At 38.3% G+C, this 20,173-nt stretch overlaps 1 protein-coding gene across 7 annotated transcripts in view; it reads left to right on the plus strand.

The window, feature by feature from the left end:
* The window catches only part of LOC141904920 (uncharacterized), a 23,466-nt gene extending 4,083 nt beyond the window's left edge, over positions 1 to 19,383 (plus strand). For 4 of the 7 annotated variants that reach the window (XM_074793540.1, XM_074793536.1, XM_074793542.1 and 1 more), the window contains 25 exons: positions 83 to 189; positions 1,886 to 1,923; positions 2,237 to 2,311; positions 4,081 to 4,203; positions 5,215 to 5,416; positions 5,958 to 6,063; positions 6,263 to 6,562; positions 6,701 to 7,043; positions 7,296 to 7,343; positions 8,605 to 8,715; positions 9,065 to 9,210; positions 9,383 to 9,678; positions 10,116 to 10,206; positions 13,903 to 13,994; positions 14,171 to 14,246; positions 14,952 to 15,155; positions 15,396 to 15,508; positions 15,908 to 16,171; positions 16,473 to 16,622; positions 16,703 to 16,831; positions 17,050 to 17,138; positions 17,262 to 17,387; positions 17,832 to 17,902; positions 18,343 to 18,488; positions 18,746 to 19,383. In XM_074793540.1, the coding sequence (XP_074649641.1) occupies positions 83 to 189; positions 1,886 to 1,923; positions 2,237 to 2,311; positions 4,081 to 4,203; positions 5,215 to 5,416; positions 5,958 to 6,063; positions 6,263 to 6,562; positions 6,701 to 7,043; positions 7,296 to 7,343; positions 8,605 to 8,715; positions 9,065 to 9,210; positions 9,383 to 9,678; positions 10,116 to 10,206; positions 13,903 to 13,994; positions 14,171 to 14,246; positions 14,952 to 15,155; positions 15,396 to 15,508; positions 15,908 to 16,171; positions 16,473 to 16,622; positions 16,703 to 16,831; positions 17,050 to 17,138; positions 17,262 to 17,387; positions 17,832 to 17,902; positions 18,343 to 18,488; positions 18,746 to 18,921 (3,622 nt within the window). In that variant the 3' untranslated portion in view covers positions 18,922 to 19,383. The remainder of the gene's footprint in view (positions 1 to 82; positions 190 to 1,885; positions 1,924 to 2,236; positions 2,312 to 4,080; positions 4,204 to 5,214; positions 5,417 to 5,957; positions 6,064 to 6,262; positions 6,563 to 6,700; positions 7,044 to 7,295; positions 7,344 to 8,604; positions 8,716 to 9,064; positions 9,211 to 9,382; positions 9,679 to 10,115; positions 10,207 to 13,902; positions 13,995 to 14,170; positions 14,247 to 14,951; positions 15,156 to 15,395; positions 15,509 to 15,907; positions 16,172 to 16,472; positions 16,623 to 16,702; positions 16,832 to 17,049; positions 17,139 to 17,261; positions 17,388 to 17,831; positions 17,903 to 18,342; positions 18,489 to 18,745) is intronic. The other 3 variants (XM_074793537.1, XM_074793538.1, XM_074793539.1) reach the window with 3 other exon arrangements.
* The last annotated feature ends 790 nt before the right edge of the window (positions 19,384 to 20,173 follow it).

The following is a 20,173-nucleotide window of genomic DNA, read 5'->3' on the forward strand; positions in this document are numbered from 1 at the left end:
TTCATCGATATCAAAGTTAAGTATATTTTTGTGAAATCTTACGAAGTCGGTTTTTTTCTGTTAACAATTACTTTTACTTCAGGCAATTCCAACTTGAAGGTAGCACTTTTCGCGAGGAAATCCAAAGTTTGGAAGAATTAGCGTCAACTCAACATGACATGTTCCAAGAATATGCAATGGAATGCGATGGTAAGACATTTAGACATCTCGACCCCATTATCGTATTATAGGCCATAGGGCTAGTTATTTTTGGCAATTCACCTGACTGAAACAATATCAGCTATATCGCATTATAGTCCTAACCCAGTATTAAGAAGCAGATTTAAAATTTGATAATCCAAAAATACTGTGGAGGTTATGTTGTATTTTCATAGTTTTTCCATTGGTATCTCTATTGGTACTCTTAATATTTCAAAATGTACGTATTAAAGTAATAGTCCATGACATATTTTATCATTGTGGGCAGTTTCAAGGGGAATTTGTTTTTTTACACGTTCACCCCTTCACCAGGTGGTAATGAATATTGAAATTGTCTCTAAGTCGTTTTTAGCCCACTTGGGACTTTAGTCCCAGCGGGCTATTGCGTTCACTTTTCGTCCGTCGTCCGTCCGTTCGTCGTAGCGTCCGTCCGTCCGTAGACGGAATCCAGTTATTTTGGGAAGTTTTGAAGACGCTTCAAGGTAATGTCTTGATATTTGGGTTACACATGTATCTACCCTAGACACATCTTCAGCCCAAAAACTGGCCCTGTCAGATTCAAGATGGCCGACTGGCAGCCATTGTTGTTCGCCAAAATCAGCACTTTTTACACATTTTTGAACTTTTTGAGGGAAATTTTGAAGACGCTTTGATCAATTACCTTGATCTTTCCGATATATGTGAATTCCCCCAGGGCCCATCAGCATAACAAAAATTGGGTCGATCGGACTCAAGATGGCCGTCCTATGACCTTTTTAGTGCCCAAAAATGTTAATTTTTGCCCAAATTCTGAGTCCTGTAGCTTCCTACTGGTTTATCATTTCTCATTGCAATTTGTGATGGGTATTCTTTGGAAAGGGATGTTTTATACCTGAGACATGTATTTTTCATCAGCCAATTATGACGCAATTGGCGGCCATCTTGGTGTCAGCAGTACTGATTCGTAAGTGGGAAAAAGTTTTTCCACATTATATTGATACCTAAGCATATTTTGCTACCACAAACAATTAGAAAGTTGTAGCTTATAACGTGTTCTATGATTGTGGTGAGTTTCAAGGTCATTGGTTTTTCTATATGGCCACCAGGGAGCGTTGAATAATGCAATATCTTAGTATTTCTATATTATATTCGTATCAATGCATATTTTGTAACCACAATCAATTGCAAAGTTGTAGCTCATGACATCAGCTATGATTGTGGCAAGTTTTAAGGCCATTAGTTATTCTATATGGTCACCAGGGGGCGTTGAATAGTAGAATAACTTAGTATTTCCTTATTATATTGTTACCTAGGCATATTTTGTTACCATGATCAATTGCAAAGTTGTAAACCATGACATGTTCTATGATTGTGGTGAGTTTCAAGGTCATTGGGTTTTGAATATGGTCACCAGGGGGCGTTGAATAGTAGAATAACTTAGTATTTCCATATTAAAGTGGTAACGAGGCATATTTTGTTATCACAATCAATTACAAAATCGTAGCTGCTGATATGTTCTATGATTGTGGTGAGTTTCAAGGTCATTGGATTCTGTGGTCACCAGGGGGTGTTGAATATTGAAATTGTTAGATTGTTGAGCATTTGGAACCACTTCCCAAGTGGGCATGGTGTCCCTGGACCCCTAGTCTAGAATATCTCTAGTTCCTAAGTGGACATAGTTTAAATCTTTGTTTATTGCACATTTTAGATGATGTTTCTAATAGATCGGAACCTAGATCAGAAGCGGTGAGTATAAAGGCCTGTATTTAATGAGGGGAAACAGTGCAGCGAGTACAAAGGGCTGTATTTAATGAGGGGAAACGGTACGTGTGCGTGTACGTCGTTCCTAAAATTCCTAAACTATTCTAGAATTCGGAAATTCTGTTTCTAGTGGTTAATACTAACCATGAAATTCTAAGTTTCCATCTCCGAAATCGACAGATTTCCCCCATCTGAAATTGAAATTACCAGCCCACAACTTGTTTTTTAAAATTACCTATGCATTAGTCACTCTGTATAGATATCGAACCTCTTAAACCACTGATTTTGAAATTTTCAGCAACAAATGGCATTAGGATGGTCTGGAAGTGGTGATAATTCTATTAATCCGCTGTCACAGCCAGCAGAGTCACAGGTAAAATGGCTTTTAATTTCTACTTTCTAAAATAACTGTATTTGTTCATCAGGGGGCATTGAATATTGAAGTTTTCAGATTGTCAAGCATTTCACGAAGTGGGCATGGACTCCTAGATTTTATATAGATCACAAATCTTGGTATATGGGTACATAATGCATATGTAAAACATGCTTTCTGGCATATTTAGTTCATAACAACTACCATCAATAGTGAAAGAACACATTGTGAGAACATATAAGTGAATATATTCTTAAACCATACTTAAAGCTATTTTGACTAAACTTTGTGTCAAGTACTTTGTTGTACTTAGTAGCCCATAGTAACACGCTACCTAGTAGAATTCGACATTTTTTCCTTCATAATAAAAGTAATCACCAGCATAATACTCGGCAACGAAATTATCCATGTTTTGAGCAGCATACCAAAAGTATCTACAATTTCTGCGCCTCATTCCGAATCGATGGTAAAATGCCCCAAAATCACTCTAAGAGATTCTCGTACATTGAAATCTCTACGTTCAAACTTCAAAATTGTTTCGTTAAGTAGATATTGACCTCATAGTCTGGCTTCCTTTCGTAATTCTTTAAGGGACCTTCATTTAGTATGTACGCATTGTTTCATGGATTTTGGTCCCTCCCCCTTTGCACAAGGTCAGTCATTTTTTCCTGTGTCTTGGAGTGCTCGCTTCCTTGGCCCCTCCCCTACATGCGTACATACTAAATGAACGACCCCATATAATGCTATTTGATGTATTCTGTTAATTTAATTCATATATTAGGGGATTATATTTTACCCCCTTCCCGCCATTTGTAATTTTTGTAAATTTGAATGTGTGAATGTGTGCATGATTGATGAATATATGTGTTTTGACCGCGTGTGAGGGATAGGTGTCTCATACCCGACAAGCAGCCTTGCTTTAACCCATTAGCACTCAAGCCGCCCGTATCCGCCCTGCCTATTATTCCTCAAGCCGCCCGAATCTGCCCCGGCACTTTTTTGTATGCTGCACAAAAACGGTTATAGTGGGTATCGAACCCATTAGCTTATGATAACCTACACACCTAAGTCCTCGAAATACCAAACAGAAATCAACATCCTCCTATTTCAATTTCTTGAGTATTTTCGAGTTTGAACATGACACATCTCTTCAAATCCAAGTAAGTTTGGATGAATTTTGGAGGGCCAAAAGGACACGATTTTGGCTGCCCACCTCATCAAATCTTACATCATATGAAAGCCTTGACCATTTACGACAAAAGAACACAAACTTGTAATGCATAGAAATACACAGCAAATGAGTTATTCGGTATCATGATGAACTTGGATTTTGCCTTGAATTTTCTGAGGAGTAATTGACACTACATAGTGCAATTCCTGAGTGCTAATGGGTTAAATGAGCACCTACCACTGATATTGGAACATCCTTTATAAATATAAAATTTGTTACAATTTCTTGTGGAAATAAACTATTATTATTATTATATTGATCTGCCTTATGTATCTAGTTCATGTGTTGACCCCTAGGTGGTGCTCCTACAGAATAGCCATATTTTATGAACTGATAAGTCTGATTTTGATGAAACTTTGTACACATCATACCGGGGTAGTACTGCATTTAAACCAACAAGGCAGAAAACCTGTTGTTGCTGCTTTGCCAGCTATATTCTTATTTAGTTATTGTTAATTTAATGATTTCGTAATTCTGTTAATTTCATCCTTTTGGATAGTAATGATTTGTACTTATGAACAAATTCAAATGTTTTCAGAGTCTCCTCGAGGAATCGGGTATAAACGTTGAAGAAGCTGCTACGGCTCATGCTCCAGACGATACTTCTTCAAGTGAATCGTTAGATTTACATCTCGCACCAACTCAACAATCGCAGTTGTTGGTAATGATCTGATGCGTTCATTGAACTCTCAATTATCCGCCGTAATTGAGACTGAAAAATTTGGCAGATGATACAGTGTTGACTGATGGCAGTTTTGACGAACATTTATCATAAGAAAAAATTCCATACAAATGAAAATGAACTTTTTGGTTCTCGGGTTGCGGTTACGAGACCCTTATTTTCGTACTGTCTGTGTATCTGTCTTTCAGCTACTTAGCTTCTTTGATAGTGGCTCTATTTCTTATTCAGGCCAAGAATGGTTGTCTTATTTTGTGATGAGGGAATTGATTTCTTTGCATTCGTCTGTTTCATGCAGTAATTTACTGCATGAAACAGATGAATAGTACGTAGGTCTGCTTCTTATCGCAGTGAGAATTTTGAATAATCATTTGAAGGCCCATGATATTGAATTTATGGGGTGTTTCAGTTTGAAATATTTTGATAACTATCTAAATGAGAAGTTACTTCTGTGTTTCAAGCCAACAGTAGGTGCCTTACACAGGCACATAGACTCAGACATAAAATGAAAACATTAAGCAGGGTTCTTACAGTTCAGGAATATCAGGGAATTCTAGATTTATTATTCATGTAGGGAACATCAAGGAATTCTTACTTTCTTTCTTCTTGAAATTCGGTATTTGAATTTTTGTTCTGGCTGGTGACGAGTGACACGATGAGCGTCTTGATGAGAAACAGTGCCTACTGAAGATATCTGATTTAATCGAGGAATTTTTGGTTAACGCTCAGGGAAATATCAGGGAATTCTGTCAGAACCCATCCTTCCTCAGCAGGGATTCAAACCTGATAGCATCGCTAGACTCAGCCACAGCACAAAACCCTGCCACACTAGAGAGGATGTGCAGGTTTGCCGCACGGAAAGTTGCGACATAGCTTGTATAATCGCTGAGGCAAATCTCTCGGAAAAATGATTATAAGTTATTGAAATACAGTGCCATACCATGTTTAGAATTTCCTAAGCATCTTAAATTGTTTTTTAATTTCATTGTGTAGCATATACAGGATGATGAAAATGAGCATGAAGACGATGATGAGCAAAAACGAGAATCCAAATCACGGCCTGCTACAGTATCATCTGCTACAGAATCGCATGTGATAGAATCATCTGCTACAGTATCGCCTGCTACATTATCATCCACTGCCCCATCATCTGCTGCTGTGGCACTGTCAACTGCCCGTTCTGTTTCTCAAACAGGTGAAAATTTCAGTAAATTATCTTAAAAATTGCCCAAAATCTCTGGTAGTCCCTTACAATGATAAATGATTCGTTTATACGTTTTTAGCCTACCTCCTCTGGCAGGGATTCAAATCTAAATAAATGGCATTGCTAGACTCAGCCATGGCGCGTAACCCTGCCACACTAGAGCGGGTGCTCAGGTGTGCTGCACGAAAACTTGGGGCACCAACCAGATGATTGCGCGTTGTGTAATCCCTAAGGCAAATTTCTCGGATAAACTGTATAACTATAACTATTAGATGGAAAATCTGGGCTAAAATAAAACAGGATTTCTGAAATCATCCAAAACAGGATTTCTGACATCATCTAATAAGTGATTTATAAATGAGTCTTAACGATGCCATCAGGTTCGAATCCCTGTCGTGGGAGGGTGATGCCAACTTGAAAATCTCATTGAAGATTTATCAGTATTGTGTTTCTATGAAATTGGCTCCAGGAATATTCGGTAGATTCATTCAATATTCAAGGCTAAAAAGAACTTTGAAACTTTTTCTTGTAGGTCCAAATGATGTAGGAAAAGATGTTCCTGCTAACAAGAGCATGCCACTTTTTACTCCGCCTCAAAATCCGAATCCTGACGAAAATGGTAATTCTTTACAAAAGAGGTGAGTAATACAATGACGATGTATGTTGTTCACCATCAAAAGTATTTCTCATTATTCTATGAGAGCAATGTAATTTTATCATGTTTGTTATTCCTGCATTTGTTAGAGTTAGTATTATCATTCCAATACATTCCTATCTGTCAATCTCAAACATAGATTTATATCGATTTCTTATCTAATGAAAGCCTTAATTTTTTAGCAATTACAACGCTGATAGTGCATCAGACATCGCTTCATCCCATCTGGAATCCGTTTCGGTCGTCACCGCCGAACAATCGATCGGCGCTTCATCATCAACGTTCGTGGCTTGTAGCGATACAGCTTCCGAAGATGTAGTTGCTACGAGTAATCAAAGAGACGTCACGACCTCAACAGTCACACAGGCAGTAGGAGCAACTGAGCCTGTTGTATCGGTACCAGAAGAAGATGAAAATACGCAAATTTATGATCAGCAGGATTCCGTTTTACAGCCTCAGCCTGTCGAAATGCCTGTGTCAAGGTAAGCGTTAAGTGTGGTTTGTGAATATGGGTGTAGGCGTATTCTGTTATGATTAGTTACCAAAAAGCACTATGATCTCATTGAAATATAAGCTACTGTAGATTTAAGGAATTCAAAGTGTTAACTTTATTTTCTCAGCGCTACTGAGACAGCACCTACCACCAGCTCGGTACCTGCTTCTGACCAGTGCGTTCCCCATACAGTGCCAACGAGTGAACAGGAATCGAAAAGCGAAGATGCCGTTATCGTTCCGGACCTGACACACGGGAGTACGTTCAATGCCGGCGCTTACTCTCAACCGCCTGTGGTGTCGGTTTCATCTCTGCACGGCGATGAACTGTCCGATGTAACATTATACCAATCGACTCGCACATCAACGAGGGACATGTACGATATGCACGACTCACAGTCGCAACGTGACTACAATGAACACCTCGAAATACTGCAACAGCGCCATCGTTTGTCCAGGAAAAATAGAAAGGTGACGAATGTTACAAAAAAATGCTTTGAAACTTTATGAACATGAATGTAATAAATATGACATCTGTAAACCCCATAAAAATGTGAAGAGTAAAATGGAAATGGGATATTGGACACTTATTGTTCTGATCCTTAGACCTGCAAATATTCTAGTATATTCTAAATACTGAGCAAGAAATGTTTTTATTTACTGATTTGTTTCATTATTGATATACTGCCTCTTTATCAATGCCTTTTTATATTTTCGTTATAGCGAGCATTTGAACCATACCAAGGATTCTCATCAACTCCTACAGATGAGGTGTGTACATTTTGTGCTTTTGGTGCTATAATTCTTTTCTGATCTTGACTAACCGCGGTATGAAGCTAATATGGGCCAAGCGCTAAAAAGTTAAAGAGCCGTTTTCCCAATTTGATCTCTAGGGGGCGCTGTACGGGTGGCACTTGTAAAATCTTTAAATCACTTCTTGTCCTACAATTATAATCCAATCTTGACGAAACTTGGTATATAGACACTACAGGCCAAGGGACAAAATGTTATAGAGCCGTTTTCCTTTAGGGGCGCTGTACAGGTCACACTTGTAAAATATTTAAGTCTACTAGTCCTACAATTATTGTCTGATGTTGACGAAACTAGGTATGTAGATACTATGGGTTAAAAAGTTATAAAGCCGTTTTCCAAATTTTAGGGGGTGCTGTACGCATGGCACTTGTAAAATCTTTAAATCGCTACTCGTCCTACAATTATTATCCAATCTTGACAAAGCTTGCTATGTTGATATTATGGGTCAAGGGCTAAAATGTTATTGAGCCGTTTTCCCAATTCGACCTCTAGGGGATGCTATACAGGTCACACTTGTAAAATCTTTCAATTGCTACTAGTCTTACAACAATTATCTGATCTTGACAAAACTTGGTATGTAGAAACTATGGGTCAAGGGCTAAAAAGTTATAGAGCCGTTTTCTGGATTTGAACACTTGAGCGTGCTGTACAGGTGGTCCTTGTAAAATCTCATCATAAAACAGCAGAGCTGTATCAGCCGACAGGCTGCTTGTTTCATTCATTTCATTTATATGTTTCTCAACCTTATTCAGATTAAGTTCTGCAAAATTGGTTCGACATCATATGTACTTCCTGAAACCTGAAACTCGCGCTCAATGTCGTAAAAATGAGTCAGGTTAAGCAAAAAGAAAAAAATGAAAACTACCGGTTATCATGTGATGCATGAATTAAAGCCTGCATCATTCAGACAACTGTACATTAGAATAATTCTCCCACCAGATATGATATGGTTTAAACCTAGTAAAGATGGGAAAAGTACAAAGGAATTTTGTGTCTGATTTAATACCATCAATAGAAGCTGCCATCTATCACCAAAGGAAGCGTTTGTAATTCTTGAATATATATTCTTATACATTATGACATGACCAGAAAAGGGATCTCGCTGCCCATACTGAAACAGATTCATGGAAAACAAAAATAAGAGATCACTTTGATGCGTAGAGATTGCTCCTATTAGATTTGCTGTACTCGAGTATAGGCCTATGTTTGATATTTCTAGGATGAAAACTGTGACCGCAATGCAGAAGTGGAAGTGAAATACGTAACTAGCGTGCGAATAAGTAAATGTTATTTCAAGCGTGGAAAAATGCTGACATCGCAAGTTGTCGAGGTACACCTTTCACTATCTCTCATCCTCGACAGGGATTTGAACCTGATGGCATCGCAAGACCCTGCCTGTCTGATTAGCTTTAGTGCGCGTGTACTCGTGGGCCTAGCCAAACCTGTTGCACAATTGCTTAGACAAATTCGTAACCTATTGGCCTAAATTGAATAACCCAGGCGGAAGTGAAATTCTGATTTGCTTATAATGATATCATGACTTAGCTGTGCACTGGGGCTAATCAGGAGGAATTCATGCCAGCAGGTTCAAATCCCTGTCATCTGTTGGGGTTGGGTATGTATTTGATAAACTGAAGCCTGAATGTTAACCTCATATTCATCAACTTTTATTGTTTAAGGAAAAAATAATTGATTCGCGAACAGATCCTCCACCATCGTCTTCATTATCATTGGGAAGTACTGGATCAAGTTCGGGACATTTAGGTGACATTAGTTCCCTCTCGAAGTCGAGTGGCTCCTCTGACAACATTCCTCAATCAGCTAGGTTTGTATGTTCAGCATTAATCTGTCTTAATCTTGTTGAATATGCTTGCCATCTTGTTAATTTTCCCAAATTGTCTGGAATTTGCGATTTTCTCGATAAAGTTTAAGGTCCATGGAACCCTTGTTTTCGGATGCAATCCAACATTCTGATGTTAAACGTATCACGTTTCTAGTACCGGAGAAGTAGGAATTACATCTGTTGACTTATCACCCATACGAAACAGTCAACCAACGGTCAGTACAGAGCAGCCTGAATCATGTCAGCGAACGCCGCGTGTTTTACACGCCACGCCGACCAGTCGAAATCTACAGACAACATCATCATCCGACCTATCACCGATAAGTAAGACGACCCCCTCGGCCATGGCGAGTGCTCACACGGCTGGTGAACTATTGAGCAGCGGTACCATGATCGGCGCGCAACCGTCTTCGGAAGATTCAGAGTCCTTCATCAGGCCGAAGCAAATACGTAAGTAACATGAGCGAGAGGCATCCCCAGTCAAAATCATTGGGTGGCATGTTTGAAAAAAAAAACCTGGGCTTTTTAGCTAGAGTTTTGATATATGGTGACAGCATTCTGCTGATAAGTAAGCAGGTTGGTTATTTTGAACAATTGTTTGTGTATTCAGCGGAGATGCTGTTGATTTTGCGAATCTGGTATTCACTGGCTGGAAGATTCTTACCAATTTCATCTTAAAACACATTGCTTTTGCCGTCAAAATGCTGGCATGGGTTGTTGATTGATCTGTCCCTGTGATCAATAAAAATGATTTCTAAAATCTGGGGGTCAGTGCAGCTTGTCTTGAAGGGTATTACTTACAGTCTAATTAATCAAAATATGGAGTGACATATCGTGATAGCTAATAAATTCAGTACTATTTACCGGTATGTGTTTTCTCATTAAAGATACTGCAAGAAGTACTGCCTCTTCAGGGAACAGTAGTACAGAATTGAAACTTTCTAAAACTGACACAGCATTGGCAGCGATTGAAATCAGGTGAGGATATCATTAGTTGATGCGTTCTTTTACCGTTTGACAACTTTTTGATCCCTGTAACAAGTCTACTAGTCTTTTTGGGTAATGGTCTAGACAGCGTCACTGTCCATATGGTACAGTAAAATCTGGTGGGTAGCAGAGAAGCCTTTTATACCGCTACAAAATGATAACAGTGTAAATTACAATTTATTATCTCAACCTATTATTATCATTGTGTACATTATTTTACAAAATGTTTTGTAAAATGATGGAAGAAACGGCTTGATTTTATTGTAGGCCTTTTGCTATAGATTTCCTGAAGAAAGTAGGGACTAGCCTACATTAGAAGCAATTTGAGTAAAAATCTGAATGATAGCCCAACTTTAATACATGCGAAGAATTAAAGAAAAGCGACTCAGTTGTTAAGAATTCATAGTACTGGAGTAGACAACCAAAAGTGCAAGTGTAATCAAGATCCAATGAAAAGTGATTTGAAGTAGAAGCTGAAGGTGACAGTAGATGACTGACAGATAGACAGTCACCCCCTGATATATTTCTTGATATTCCAGTTTGATTATTAATATTTTATGGTCGAAGACCATACAGGGATCGTCGCTGGTAAAAATTCTGCCGTTCACCGAACAACACCCGTAGTATCACTACTGCCATGGATATAGTCCCATAATGCTGTATCGACATAGAACTGATAATCCGATAAAAAGTTGGCTGTAACGCGTTATTTGCCTATATTCATGATCCTAGCTATTGAATATCATAGCTGTACCTAAGGTCCCAAAATCGTGGTGAATTATGGAGGCCCACGAAGGGCTCACCATATCAGTGAATTGTCTATATCGGTTTTACTCAGCAATGAAGTGTTATCCCCATCACTATCCTCACAGGTGCTCGCGTACTAATACATTCGTAAGGAGTTCATGGAGCTGCGCAGTTCATGGTTTACGCTGACAGGCAGAGTATCGGTAGGGTGGTCTCTGCTGTGTTTGTCAGTCGCTAGCCAGGATTTTATTTCTTGAAAGCGCTGCGAGTGAAGGATTTTCTTCATGCAATGAAAGTTACCAGTAATGCCAGCCGGTATCACATATCACGCCATTCAATGCTGTATTCTCGGGGAATACCCCGAGTGAGTTATAGTACATGTAATAGCAGACTAGAGACAGCGGCGCTGTATACACACAGGCCGACTCAGATTGACTGACGAAAGAAAAACTGTTCGGCGCGCGGTACTAGAAAAAAAGATATAATGAGATACGCAGGGTTTCCGTGATCGTTAAAAAATGTCCGTTCTCATTATTTGTGAAAAAAATGTACAAGCGAATCTATGCCGAGTCGAGCACATCAGGCGTCAAGCCCAAGGCAAAGGGGAAAGTTTTGAGGATTTTTAGAGGCATTTTAGGTGCATTTCTATGTTACCATGTGGTTTTTGCGTAATAAAATCTCCCACTAGTACCCGTAGTAGTCCATGGCACATGAACTTCATTCATCGAAGCATCATACGCACAGAGAACACAGTTTCATTGGTTAACGTGTGGACTATACCATTATGGGAAATAGGGTGGGTAGGATGTCTGGGACGATTACACTATGCTTTTTAGGGAATGTAGATCCACGCATTTTATTATTGAAAAAGATCGTTATATTGAAATAAACTAAAATAAGAACACTTTAATGTCTTGAGAAAAAAAATAATCAGTTTATTATCACATCACAATGCCTCAAAGAATTTTTCAGGACTAGGGGAAAATAGGACCACTTTTGTCCGGGGGAAAATGTCCATAATGGTGAAAAGAAACCCTGGAAACCCATGAATTGCTTTCACTAATAAAACTGATATCTCCTCATGCACTGTCTTCGACCATATGGACCTTTTGGTCCTCTTGTTTGAATTTTTATACCTTTGACGGTGTACAATACTCAAACTGCCATAGTAATTGAACAAAAAAGTAAAATATTTTGCATCATGACAGGAACTGACTTCACACCTACCGCAGTATATCAATACTATTTGCATGTCGCTAAATTATTTGCTACTGTTTTGAAATTGGCGTTGACAATATAATAGAGAATGAAATTGATACAAGAGTTCAGAATGGAAGTGACGTTGTAAGCGGTATTCGCTTCCTCGATTCTTTTGCCCGATAAGAATTCACTGAGTTTTGACGTAGAACCTGGAATTTCTAGCAATAGAAATACGAAGCTCATCGTAATCACCATTTTCGTCGCTTTTGATTCGGATAGTTTCAAGTTCAGTTCGTTCGTCATTTCTTTGCGCACCATCAGTTTCACATACAGAACGATCAGAAGCATGATATTTGCGATGAGAACCGCTAACGTCGGTACAATTGCTCGAAGTAAGGGATCGATTAAAACATTGAAAGTGTTGAAAATTTTTTGATGAGCTTCAGACCTATATGCAACTGTTTCTTCTACGCATATGTTTCCATGTTTGTACATTGTGGTGAGCGTGGCAGGGTAGTACATGCCAAAACAAACAGATAAAGATGCGGTCAGAAATATAGCTTTTTTCAAACTTGACGTAGTGATTATTATCCCTGCTTTAAGCGGCATTAAAATTGTAATAAGACGCTCGACTTGTATCAAAACGGTAAACCAGTTTCTTAACAGCAGAGACGCTTTGTAGAATATGACTGAGCCGATGTAAATTTTCGGTTTGACGTTCCATGGCCAATAACGCGCCATGGCATCGTTGCCGACTTTCGCGAACAGCAAAAAATAACGAAATGATTCGAGGATGAATTGTGCGACTAAGAACAGATTATCGATAACCGCTAACACGGTCAGTAGAAATGCCGATCGATGGTTGTATTTCAAACGCACGAAAATCAAAATAACCAACAAGTTCAATGTGATTCCTACGAAAATAAACGGCGGTAAAACAAACGCATTCATCCGCCAGCGCCCGCTCCCAAAAGTCGGACAGTCCGCCGTGTTATTCAAGCGCGCATCTGACATATCCTGAAATTAGCTATTGCTGAAATTCAATCAACTCCGCGAAGCTTGTCTCGTTTTAATGAGGATTTTGTTACACGATGCCTTACGGCTCGGTGTAGATGTAGTTTTAGATGATTTTTTTCATGATATCACAATTCAGAAAATTCGATCTTTTAATAGACATCTGAATCCAATTATTTCACTGCAAATATGTACGTATCTATATGTATGTGGTGTATATGTATGAATATATATGTAGCAACACTGGAATCACATATGCTAAGGAGCAAGCACTTTAACCGAATTTCATTTTTAGAACTTTCCAATCTACCATATCATTGGCCCTGCTAATAAGATATCACATGTAACGACTATATATTTTTCTATTGGAAAATTAAAAACTGTTGCCTGTAACAGTTTTTAATTTTCCAATAACCATAAATAAATAAACCTTCATTTTAGTCTTCAGAGAACTTGAAAGGAAAACATTGACATTTTAATAGCATTAGTGTTTTAACAACTACCACCTTTAGAGTTTTAACAACTACCACCTTTAGTCCAGTATACTCGGCAGGAAAGCGCATTGAAAGAAAGATGTTTTTAGCATTTCTTCGCTGTTCATTGCATACATTGTTGTGAAGAAGTCATGTTTGATATTCTTCCTACTGTTTACAACTATAGTATCTGAATTTTGAATTTGCGGTGATATTTTTCATATTTTCACGTTGTTTCGTTTTCATTTCATAGTCCAGAAATACCAGAAGCTCCATTGCCAGGAAAATCATGTTTGCAGTCGGCTACAGATAGTAACTCGGATGAGCCAGTTGTTCTTGACTCAGGTACATTATTTGGGCTTACATTATCTGAGTCCATTATGACTTTATTTTCTGCCATATAGATATATTTTGAATATTTGTTAATGTATTGCTTTTCCATTTTATTCATACTTCTAGTTTTTCAGAAATAAATGTACTACAGAGAAAATATGATTTTAGATATTTTGTTTGCTTTGTAGGTGTAGCGGTCATGGCCAAGTGGAGTGATGGATTCTATTATCCAGGTCATATTATCTGTAGGGAGGCAAATGGAAAGTGAGTACGGTATTGAATTTTTGAGAGACACCTTGGGTGACATTATATTTTACTCAACATGCGCGGGTCCGCTTTTGCGTTCTACACACTTCAAATAACCTGCAAATTTCTTGAGAAATTGGGTAGCTCTGATGGGGTAGGTCCAGGGATGAAACCTATTGAAGATTACATTTCTCGCTCATCTAAAATGGCCACCACAGCGGACATATTGAATTTTTTGTTAGAGCTCTACACACATCAAATGAAATTTCTTTTAAACTTGGTTTGTGTAATGGGGTAATTGATGATACCTATGGAGAATTAGCTTTCTCGCTCTTCTAATAAGGCTACCACGGCGAACTTCTTGAATTGATAATCTAAGTATTTAATTTATCAATGATTTCTCTGATGATGGAGAATTCGGTTCAACCAAAGACAGGCTATTGACTAAGTACGTAACTAAGAAATGCATACTCTTCATTATTTCTGATTGGTAAACCTCTTTGCCAGTGGCAAGTTATTCATTGTAGCTAACTAGGCAAATCTTGTGTCTGGATAAACAAAGGTCTATCTTCGGGCTGCTTTTGCCAGGTCTTCATCAGCATATAGGCCAAATTGTCTAAAGCCCAATCGTTGATAGTTCTTTTTAATCAGGTTAGAGAAAAGTTGAACTGCTTGGCGCTATAGGGAAAGGGGATTTTAAAAGATGTATATTATATTCTACAGATTTCTCATACACTACGATGATGATGGTGATATTCGACCTGCCAAGCTGACTGATATTCTGCCGTTGAGAACGCTGAATATGGGTCAGGACGTAATGGCTTGTATCAATGATGAATACATTCGTGGGGTTATTGAACATGTTGACTCATCTGACTTGGAGAACTGCACGTATACTATAAAACTCATTAGTGGAACCAGTGAAGTGTATGTATTTCAACAAATTCTTTTCTCTGCCATCTTTAAATGATTCCTCCATAACATTTGGATTGATAAAACTTAGAATTAATGAAAAAATGCAATTGATTATTATAAAATATGAGACAATCTTCTGTTCCTAGCAAACATTGAAAAGGGTTTGTTTTAGGTCTACTATCAAGCGGGGAATAAACACAAAAGTAGCCCATTTTTACATTCACTTTTGTCATTCTTGATCTCTTATTCTAGGTTTCCTCGCAGTAAAGTTATACTGACAAAAATTCAAGCAAAGCCTCTCTTAAGACCAGCCATTTATACCACTGTCAAAAATCCTTGCCCTACACTAGGAGATGTCACACTAGGTATGTTAATCAGTTTATAATATAAACCTTGTCTACACTAGCGCATTGTACCCGGGTTTCAACGTACCCGGGTTCAATGAAAACCTGTTTCTAAAACCCAGGTTTGCGGAAAACTCTGCATTGAACCCGTGTTTCGAGCGTAGTGGAGATGCATAACCCGGGTACAAAATGCTAGTGTAGACGTAGCTAAAAATGCAGTTGCTTGAAATGCTTACAAGGCGCTTGCCAAAAGTATAATCAAATGATGGGAACAATCCAAAATTGCAACTGAGCCTTGAAGAGCCACTGTAAACAAGGTTTATGCAGTACAGGGCCTCGTCTACTTGCATAATCACTCGTCTCAAGCCTCTGTGTAGGAAACTGGCTTTTGATTAACGTGTATGACTTCCGACTTTTCAGATAATCTGGTAGAAGGAAAGCGCGTGCGTAGATCGAAAATATCTGAATCGGGAAATCCATCACCCGCCACTACTAGTGCATCGAAGTCACCACCATTTCCTACTAAAACGCCTCCCCAGTTAGAGACAACTCAAGCAGAGACTATGAAAGCGGAAACGACGCCCACATCGAGTGTTGCGCAAAAAAGGGGTAAACGCGGTGGCCGGTTGAATCTCGTTAAACGTCAAAAACAGGCAGCGAAATCAGCTACTAGTGTTGCTACCGGTAAGTGAAACCCGCTTCCGTTTAAAAGTTGTGACCAGAAAGTTTGATTCATGGGTCAAAGATGAAATGCATGATCATCGCCGGCATCAGTTGTGTTTCAGTCACGTTTTAATTCAAAGTCTTGACCAATCAGTTAGTATAGTTATGCCAATTTTGACTCTAGCCATTATTTCTGGACCCTTATTGCCTTGCCTAGAAAGGATTCAAATCCTCAGTCCTATCCTCGTCCGCTGAGCCAGCCATCTATGATATTGCGCATCCGAAACTATTTCTTTATTCATTATGTGTTAAACTCTTCCAGCTGTCGATTTTGATACAACCGCAACCTCGACTACTAAACCTGCTGATACAAGTACTCGAAAACGCAAAATAAAGCAGCCGACTGCAACAAGTACTCCGTCTGTGAAAAAATCAAAACGAGATGAAGATGTGACAACCGACGTAGTAGTAGGTAAGAGGTTTTATAACAATATTCATAATATTTCATAATCAAGCAAACATCTTTGAAATTTGACTATGCTAGATCTTTAGGCATGAAATATTTTGCAGCCTCGACAAGTACTGCTGAAATGGCAACAGATAATTCGCTAAAGAGCGGCCAGTTGTTCATGGGTTACGCCTTTGTTCTGACACACGGGAAATCTGAAAATCACCAAGAAGGTAGTTATCAACTATATACATCATAGTTCAAATCCAGCTGTAAGCATTTATTTGCTTTAAGTATGTGTACACTTATCTCATGGAACTTCTGTTGTTGCTTAGTTATGAGTCATGAAATTACTGTCTGGAAATATATCTTACAAAAACCTCTTCATTGTTGTACCATGTGGTAAAAATGTGTTTCAAAATGACCATCGTTCCGCATATTGGTTGATTAGCAGGCACGGAAGAATTCGACAAAGATCTTATTCGAAAGTTAATCACGACTGGAAGCGGTATTTTACTCGAAAAGGTTGACCCAGCAATGGTAAGAATAAAAAAGTCTTTTAGCCATCTTTATTATGGCTTTTCGCCGCCTTCTTTTGGCTATCTCATTCAATCTCACAATGAAAGAAACTGTTAAAGGGTTTTTCTTTTTTCACCATTTAAGATAGCGGCCGCGACGGAGGTCTTATTGATATCGGACTCATATCAAAGAACTATAAAGTATTTTCACTGTTTAGCCAGCAGTATACCACCGGTTTCACACCAGTGGATTTTGGATTGCTGTGAAAAGGTAAGTTTAACTTGCGATGATTAAGATATTGGGCAACCCCGTTTATTTTTATAAGCATTCGCGAAAATATTAACATTTGGTTGTTGAAATTTTCCAAAATCGAAAGCCATGATAAAGTTGTGTATGTTAGTCATATAGATAATGGAAAAGTTATGTGGTTCGGGGATATTAAACTATAAGATAGTTGTAGCAAACAAAATTTGAAAACTTTGCCTTTATCGTCATACCAGCAAACATTCTACATGACCTAGTTGATTGGTATGATGTTATCATAGTAGGGAATCCCAAATGAATTCTTCGTTGGAATCTTCACGAATTCTTTAAATGAAATTTTGTGCCGTAATGCCTAATCAATTCTGAAAATTACTTTTCCACAGTTGATTGTCCAAGGCTAATCATCGTCATAGATTCTATGTTAATAACTTGGCATTTTCTGTTTTGTAGAACCAACTGTTATCGTACAAGAACTATTTGTTGCCGGCTGGAATTGATCAAGATGAATGCGTTATTGAATGGTAACGATTTCTGCTCTCCTTAACAGACTTATTGATGTTCTATTTCTAATGAATAAGATACAATACTCAATATTCTAGGCAATTTTTATGACCCTGGCTCCACTTTAGTCCAACGCATTCACCACAACCCCGTTCACATGTGGCAGGGAATTTCAGGCTGGGGTCATTCAAGGATTTGCCTCATTCCTAGTTTTATCACCTATTCTTATAATGATAAACTTTTACGACTATGATTCTTCCCTTGTTGCTATTATATAATAAGTTATCTCTGATAGCTGGCAATAGAGTTATTACATAGCCAGGCATTGTTCACATTTTACCACCGATCACTGAGGATGAAGCAGTTTGTTGAAACTGCCCAGAAATAAGGAACAGTATCATCATGATTGCCAGTAAACATTTGATAGATTTGATTTGAATTTTTTGAATGATTGTTTTAGGATCAGTAAGGCCCGACCGCTGAGTGGATTGGTTGTGTTTTTCGCATCCGCTGATAAAAAATTGAAAGAAGCGTGGACGGCAATTTTGATAACAGCCGGCTGTGAAGTGATTACCAAGTTACCGAAAAACATTGTTCCAGCTGAAGGTAAGTTTATTTTGAATTTTGAAAAAAGATTTAAGGCCAACAGGAACCAATTTAGACTCCCCCTTATACAGTACTGCTCAAATCAATAATATCAGTGAATTAACTGAAATTTATTTCACAAAACCTTCGATTCTTGGCTCAGTATGCAGTCATCTTGAGTGATATATACAGTCCAATGCTACTAAGTAAGGCGGAGTCTACTCTATTTCTATCTTTTTACTGAAATTGAGATATTTTTTGTGTATTCGTTTTTACAGGTGAAGCTGTACCGGAAGTGATAGTGACAGATGCTTCTTGTCCAGTCAGTACTTCACAATGGGCGGAAATACAGGAAATTCCCTTGGTGTCCATCGAATGGGCCATCCAATGTTTAATACAGGGAAAACGGCTGCAGTACGATCATCCTTTCATTGAACATCACAATCAACGGTGATGGCATCGAAATAACTCAACCGGATTATTCATTGTGTGTTGTCCCGCTATTCAGATTTATTGTCTTTTATTATACAGTTGAACACTATTCACAAAAACTGCCATATGTCTCAATCCGGTTTGGCTTAAACTTGTACGGTACGGTACTTAAATCTATGGACCGGTGAAGTTACTTTGAATCCGGAATTTGCTTGATCCCGATGTTAGGTCCTAAATTATCTAGATTGGGTGGGTTTTTGTGTTACAGAGAATCCCTGCAATTTTATTTTTTTAATACCGTTATGTAGTTAATATGTATATGTATTACGAAAAATGTTTTAATGCAGAAATATTGTAAATTCTTGCCAAATGGTTTTTAACCTGCACGTGTACATACTGTATACTGATAATTTGATCATTTTTGTTATGCCGGTACATGTAATTTAGCAATTTTCTGACTTAACAATCATGCATGAATCTATTGTCTGATCGAATTTAATTTTAGACATTTTAGTATAGTCTCAATATTGCATGTTTTGATTTATTTTTTCAATAGAATTTATATATGAAATGTTCTCTTATAGAAAGAAATATAGGAAAAAAGTATGAAAGAAATTTATATTCTTCTAGTTGCGTTTTTTTCCAGTGCTTCGCCCTTAATCGAAAGACGCGATGGGTAAATTATCGTCGTCCCATCCATCCATCGTTATATTTGACGTTTTCACTTTTAAGATGGCGGACTGGTGACCTTTTCGGGTTTTTTTAATACCCATTTGTTTAAATCCATCAAAATACTTTTGAACTCGCTTAGGTCGTCATAGCTGAGATTGTACTATGTTGACATCCAAGTGACGAATAGATTTAATCTGAAATGCTCTACATGTCGAAAATCGTGACGAAAGGCTAAAGGCTGGCTTATGTCGACAAGCAACGCGACGCCTACCGACTCCTGCCGACGCAACTGAGAGCAACCGCGATCGCTTATTTCGACTGCGCTCCGATCCGCAGCAACTGAGGCCGACTAGCGGGATATGAGATCCTCCCAGTTGCTTCCCTGCTTATGTCGGTTGCGATTGCTGGCAACTGCAACGGCTCAAATGGTTTCGTGATAAGTACTTCGAGAATAAATTTGAATTATTAGGAAATATATTTCTATTAGAAAAGCTATTTCTTTAAGACTTTGATCTTTCTGATTCTGTTTTGAATACAATGGCTAGCGACATCTATAAAGAATAAGATGGCCACTCACACCATAATTCTACCCATTTCGTTTC

The sequence above is a fragment of the Tubulanus polymorphus genome, chromosome 5, assembly GCF_964204645.1.
Source record: "Tubulanus polymorphus chromosome 5, tnTubPoly1.2, whole genome shotgun sequence".
NCBI lineage: Eukaryota > Metazoa > Nemertea > Palaeonemertea > Tubulaniformes > Tubulanidae > Tubulanus > Tubulanus polymorphus.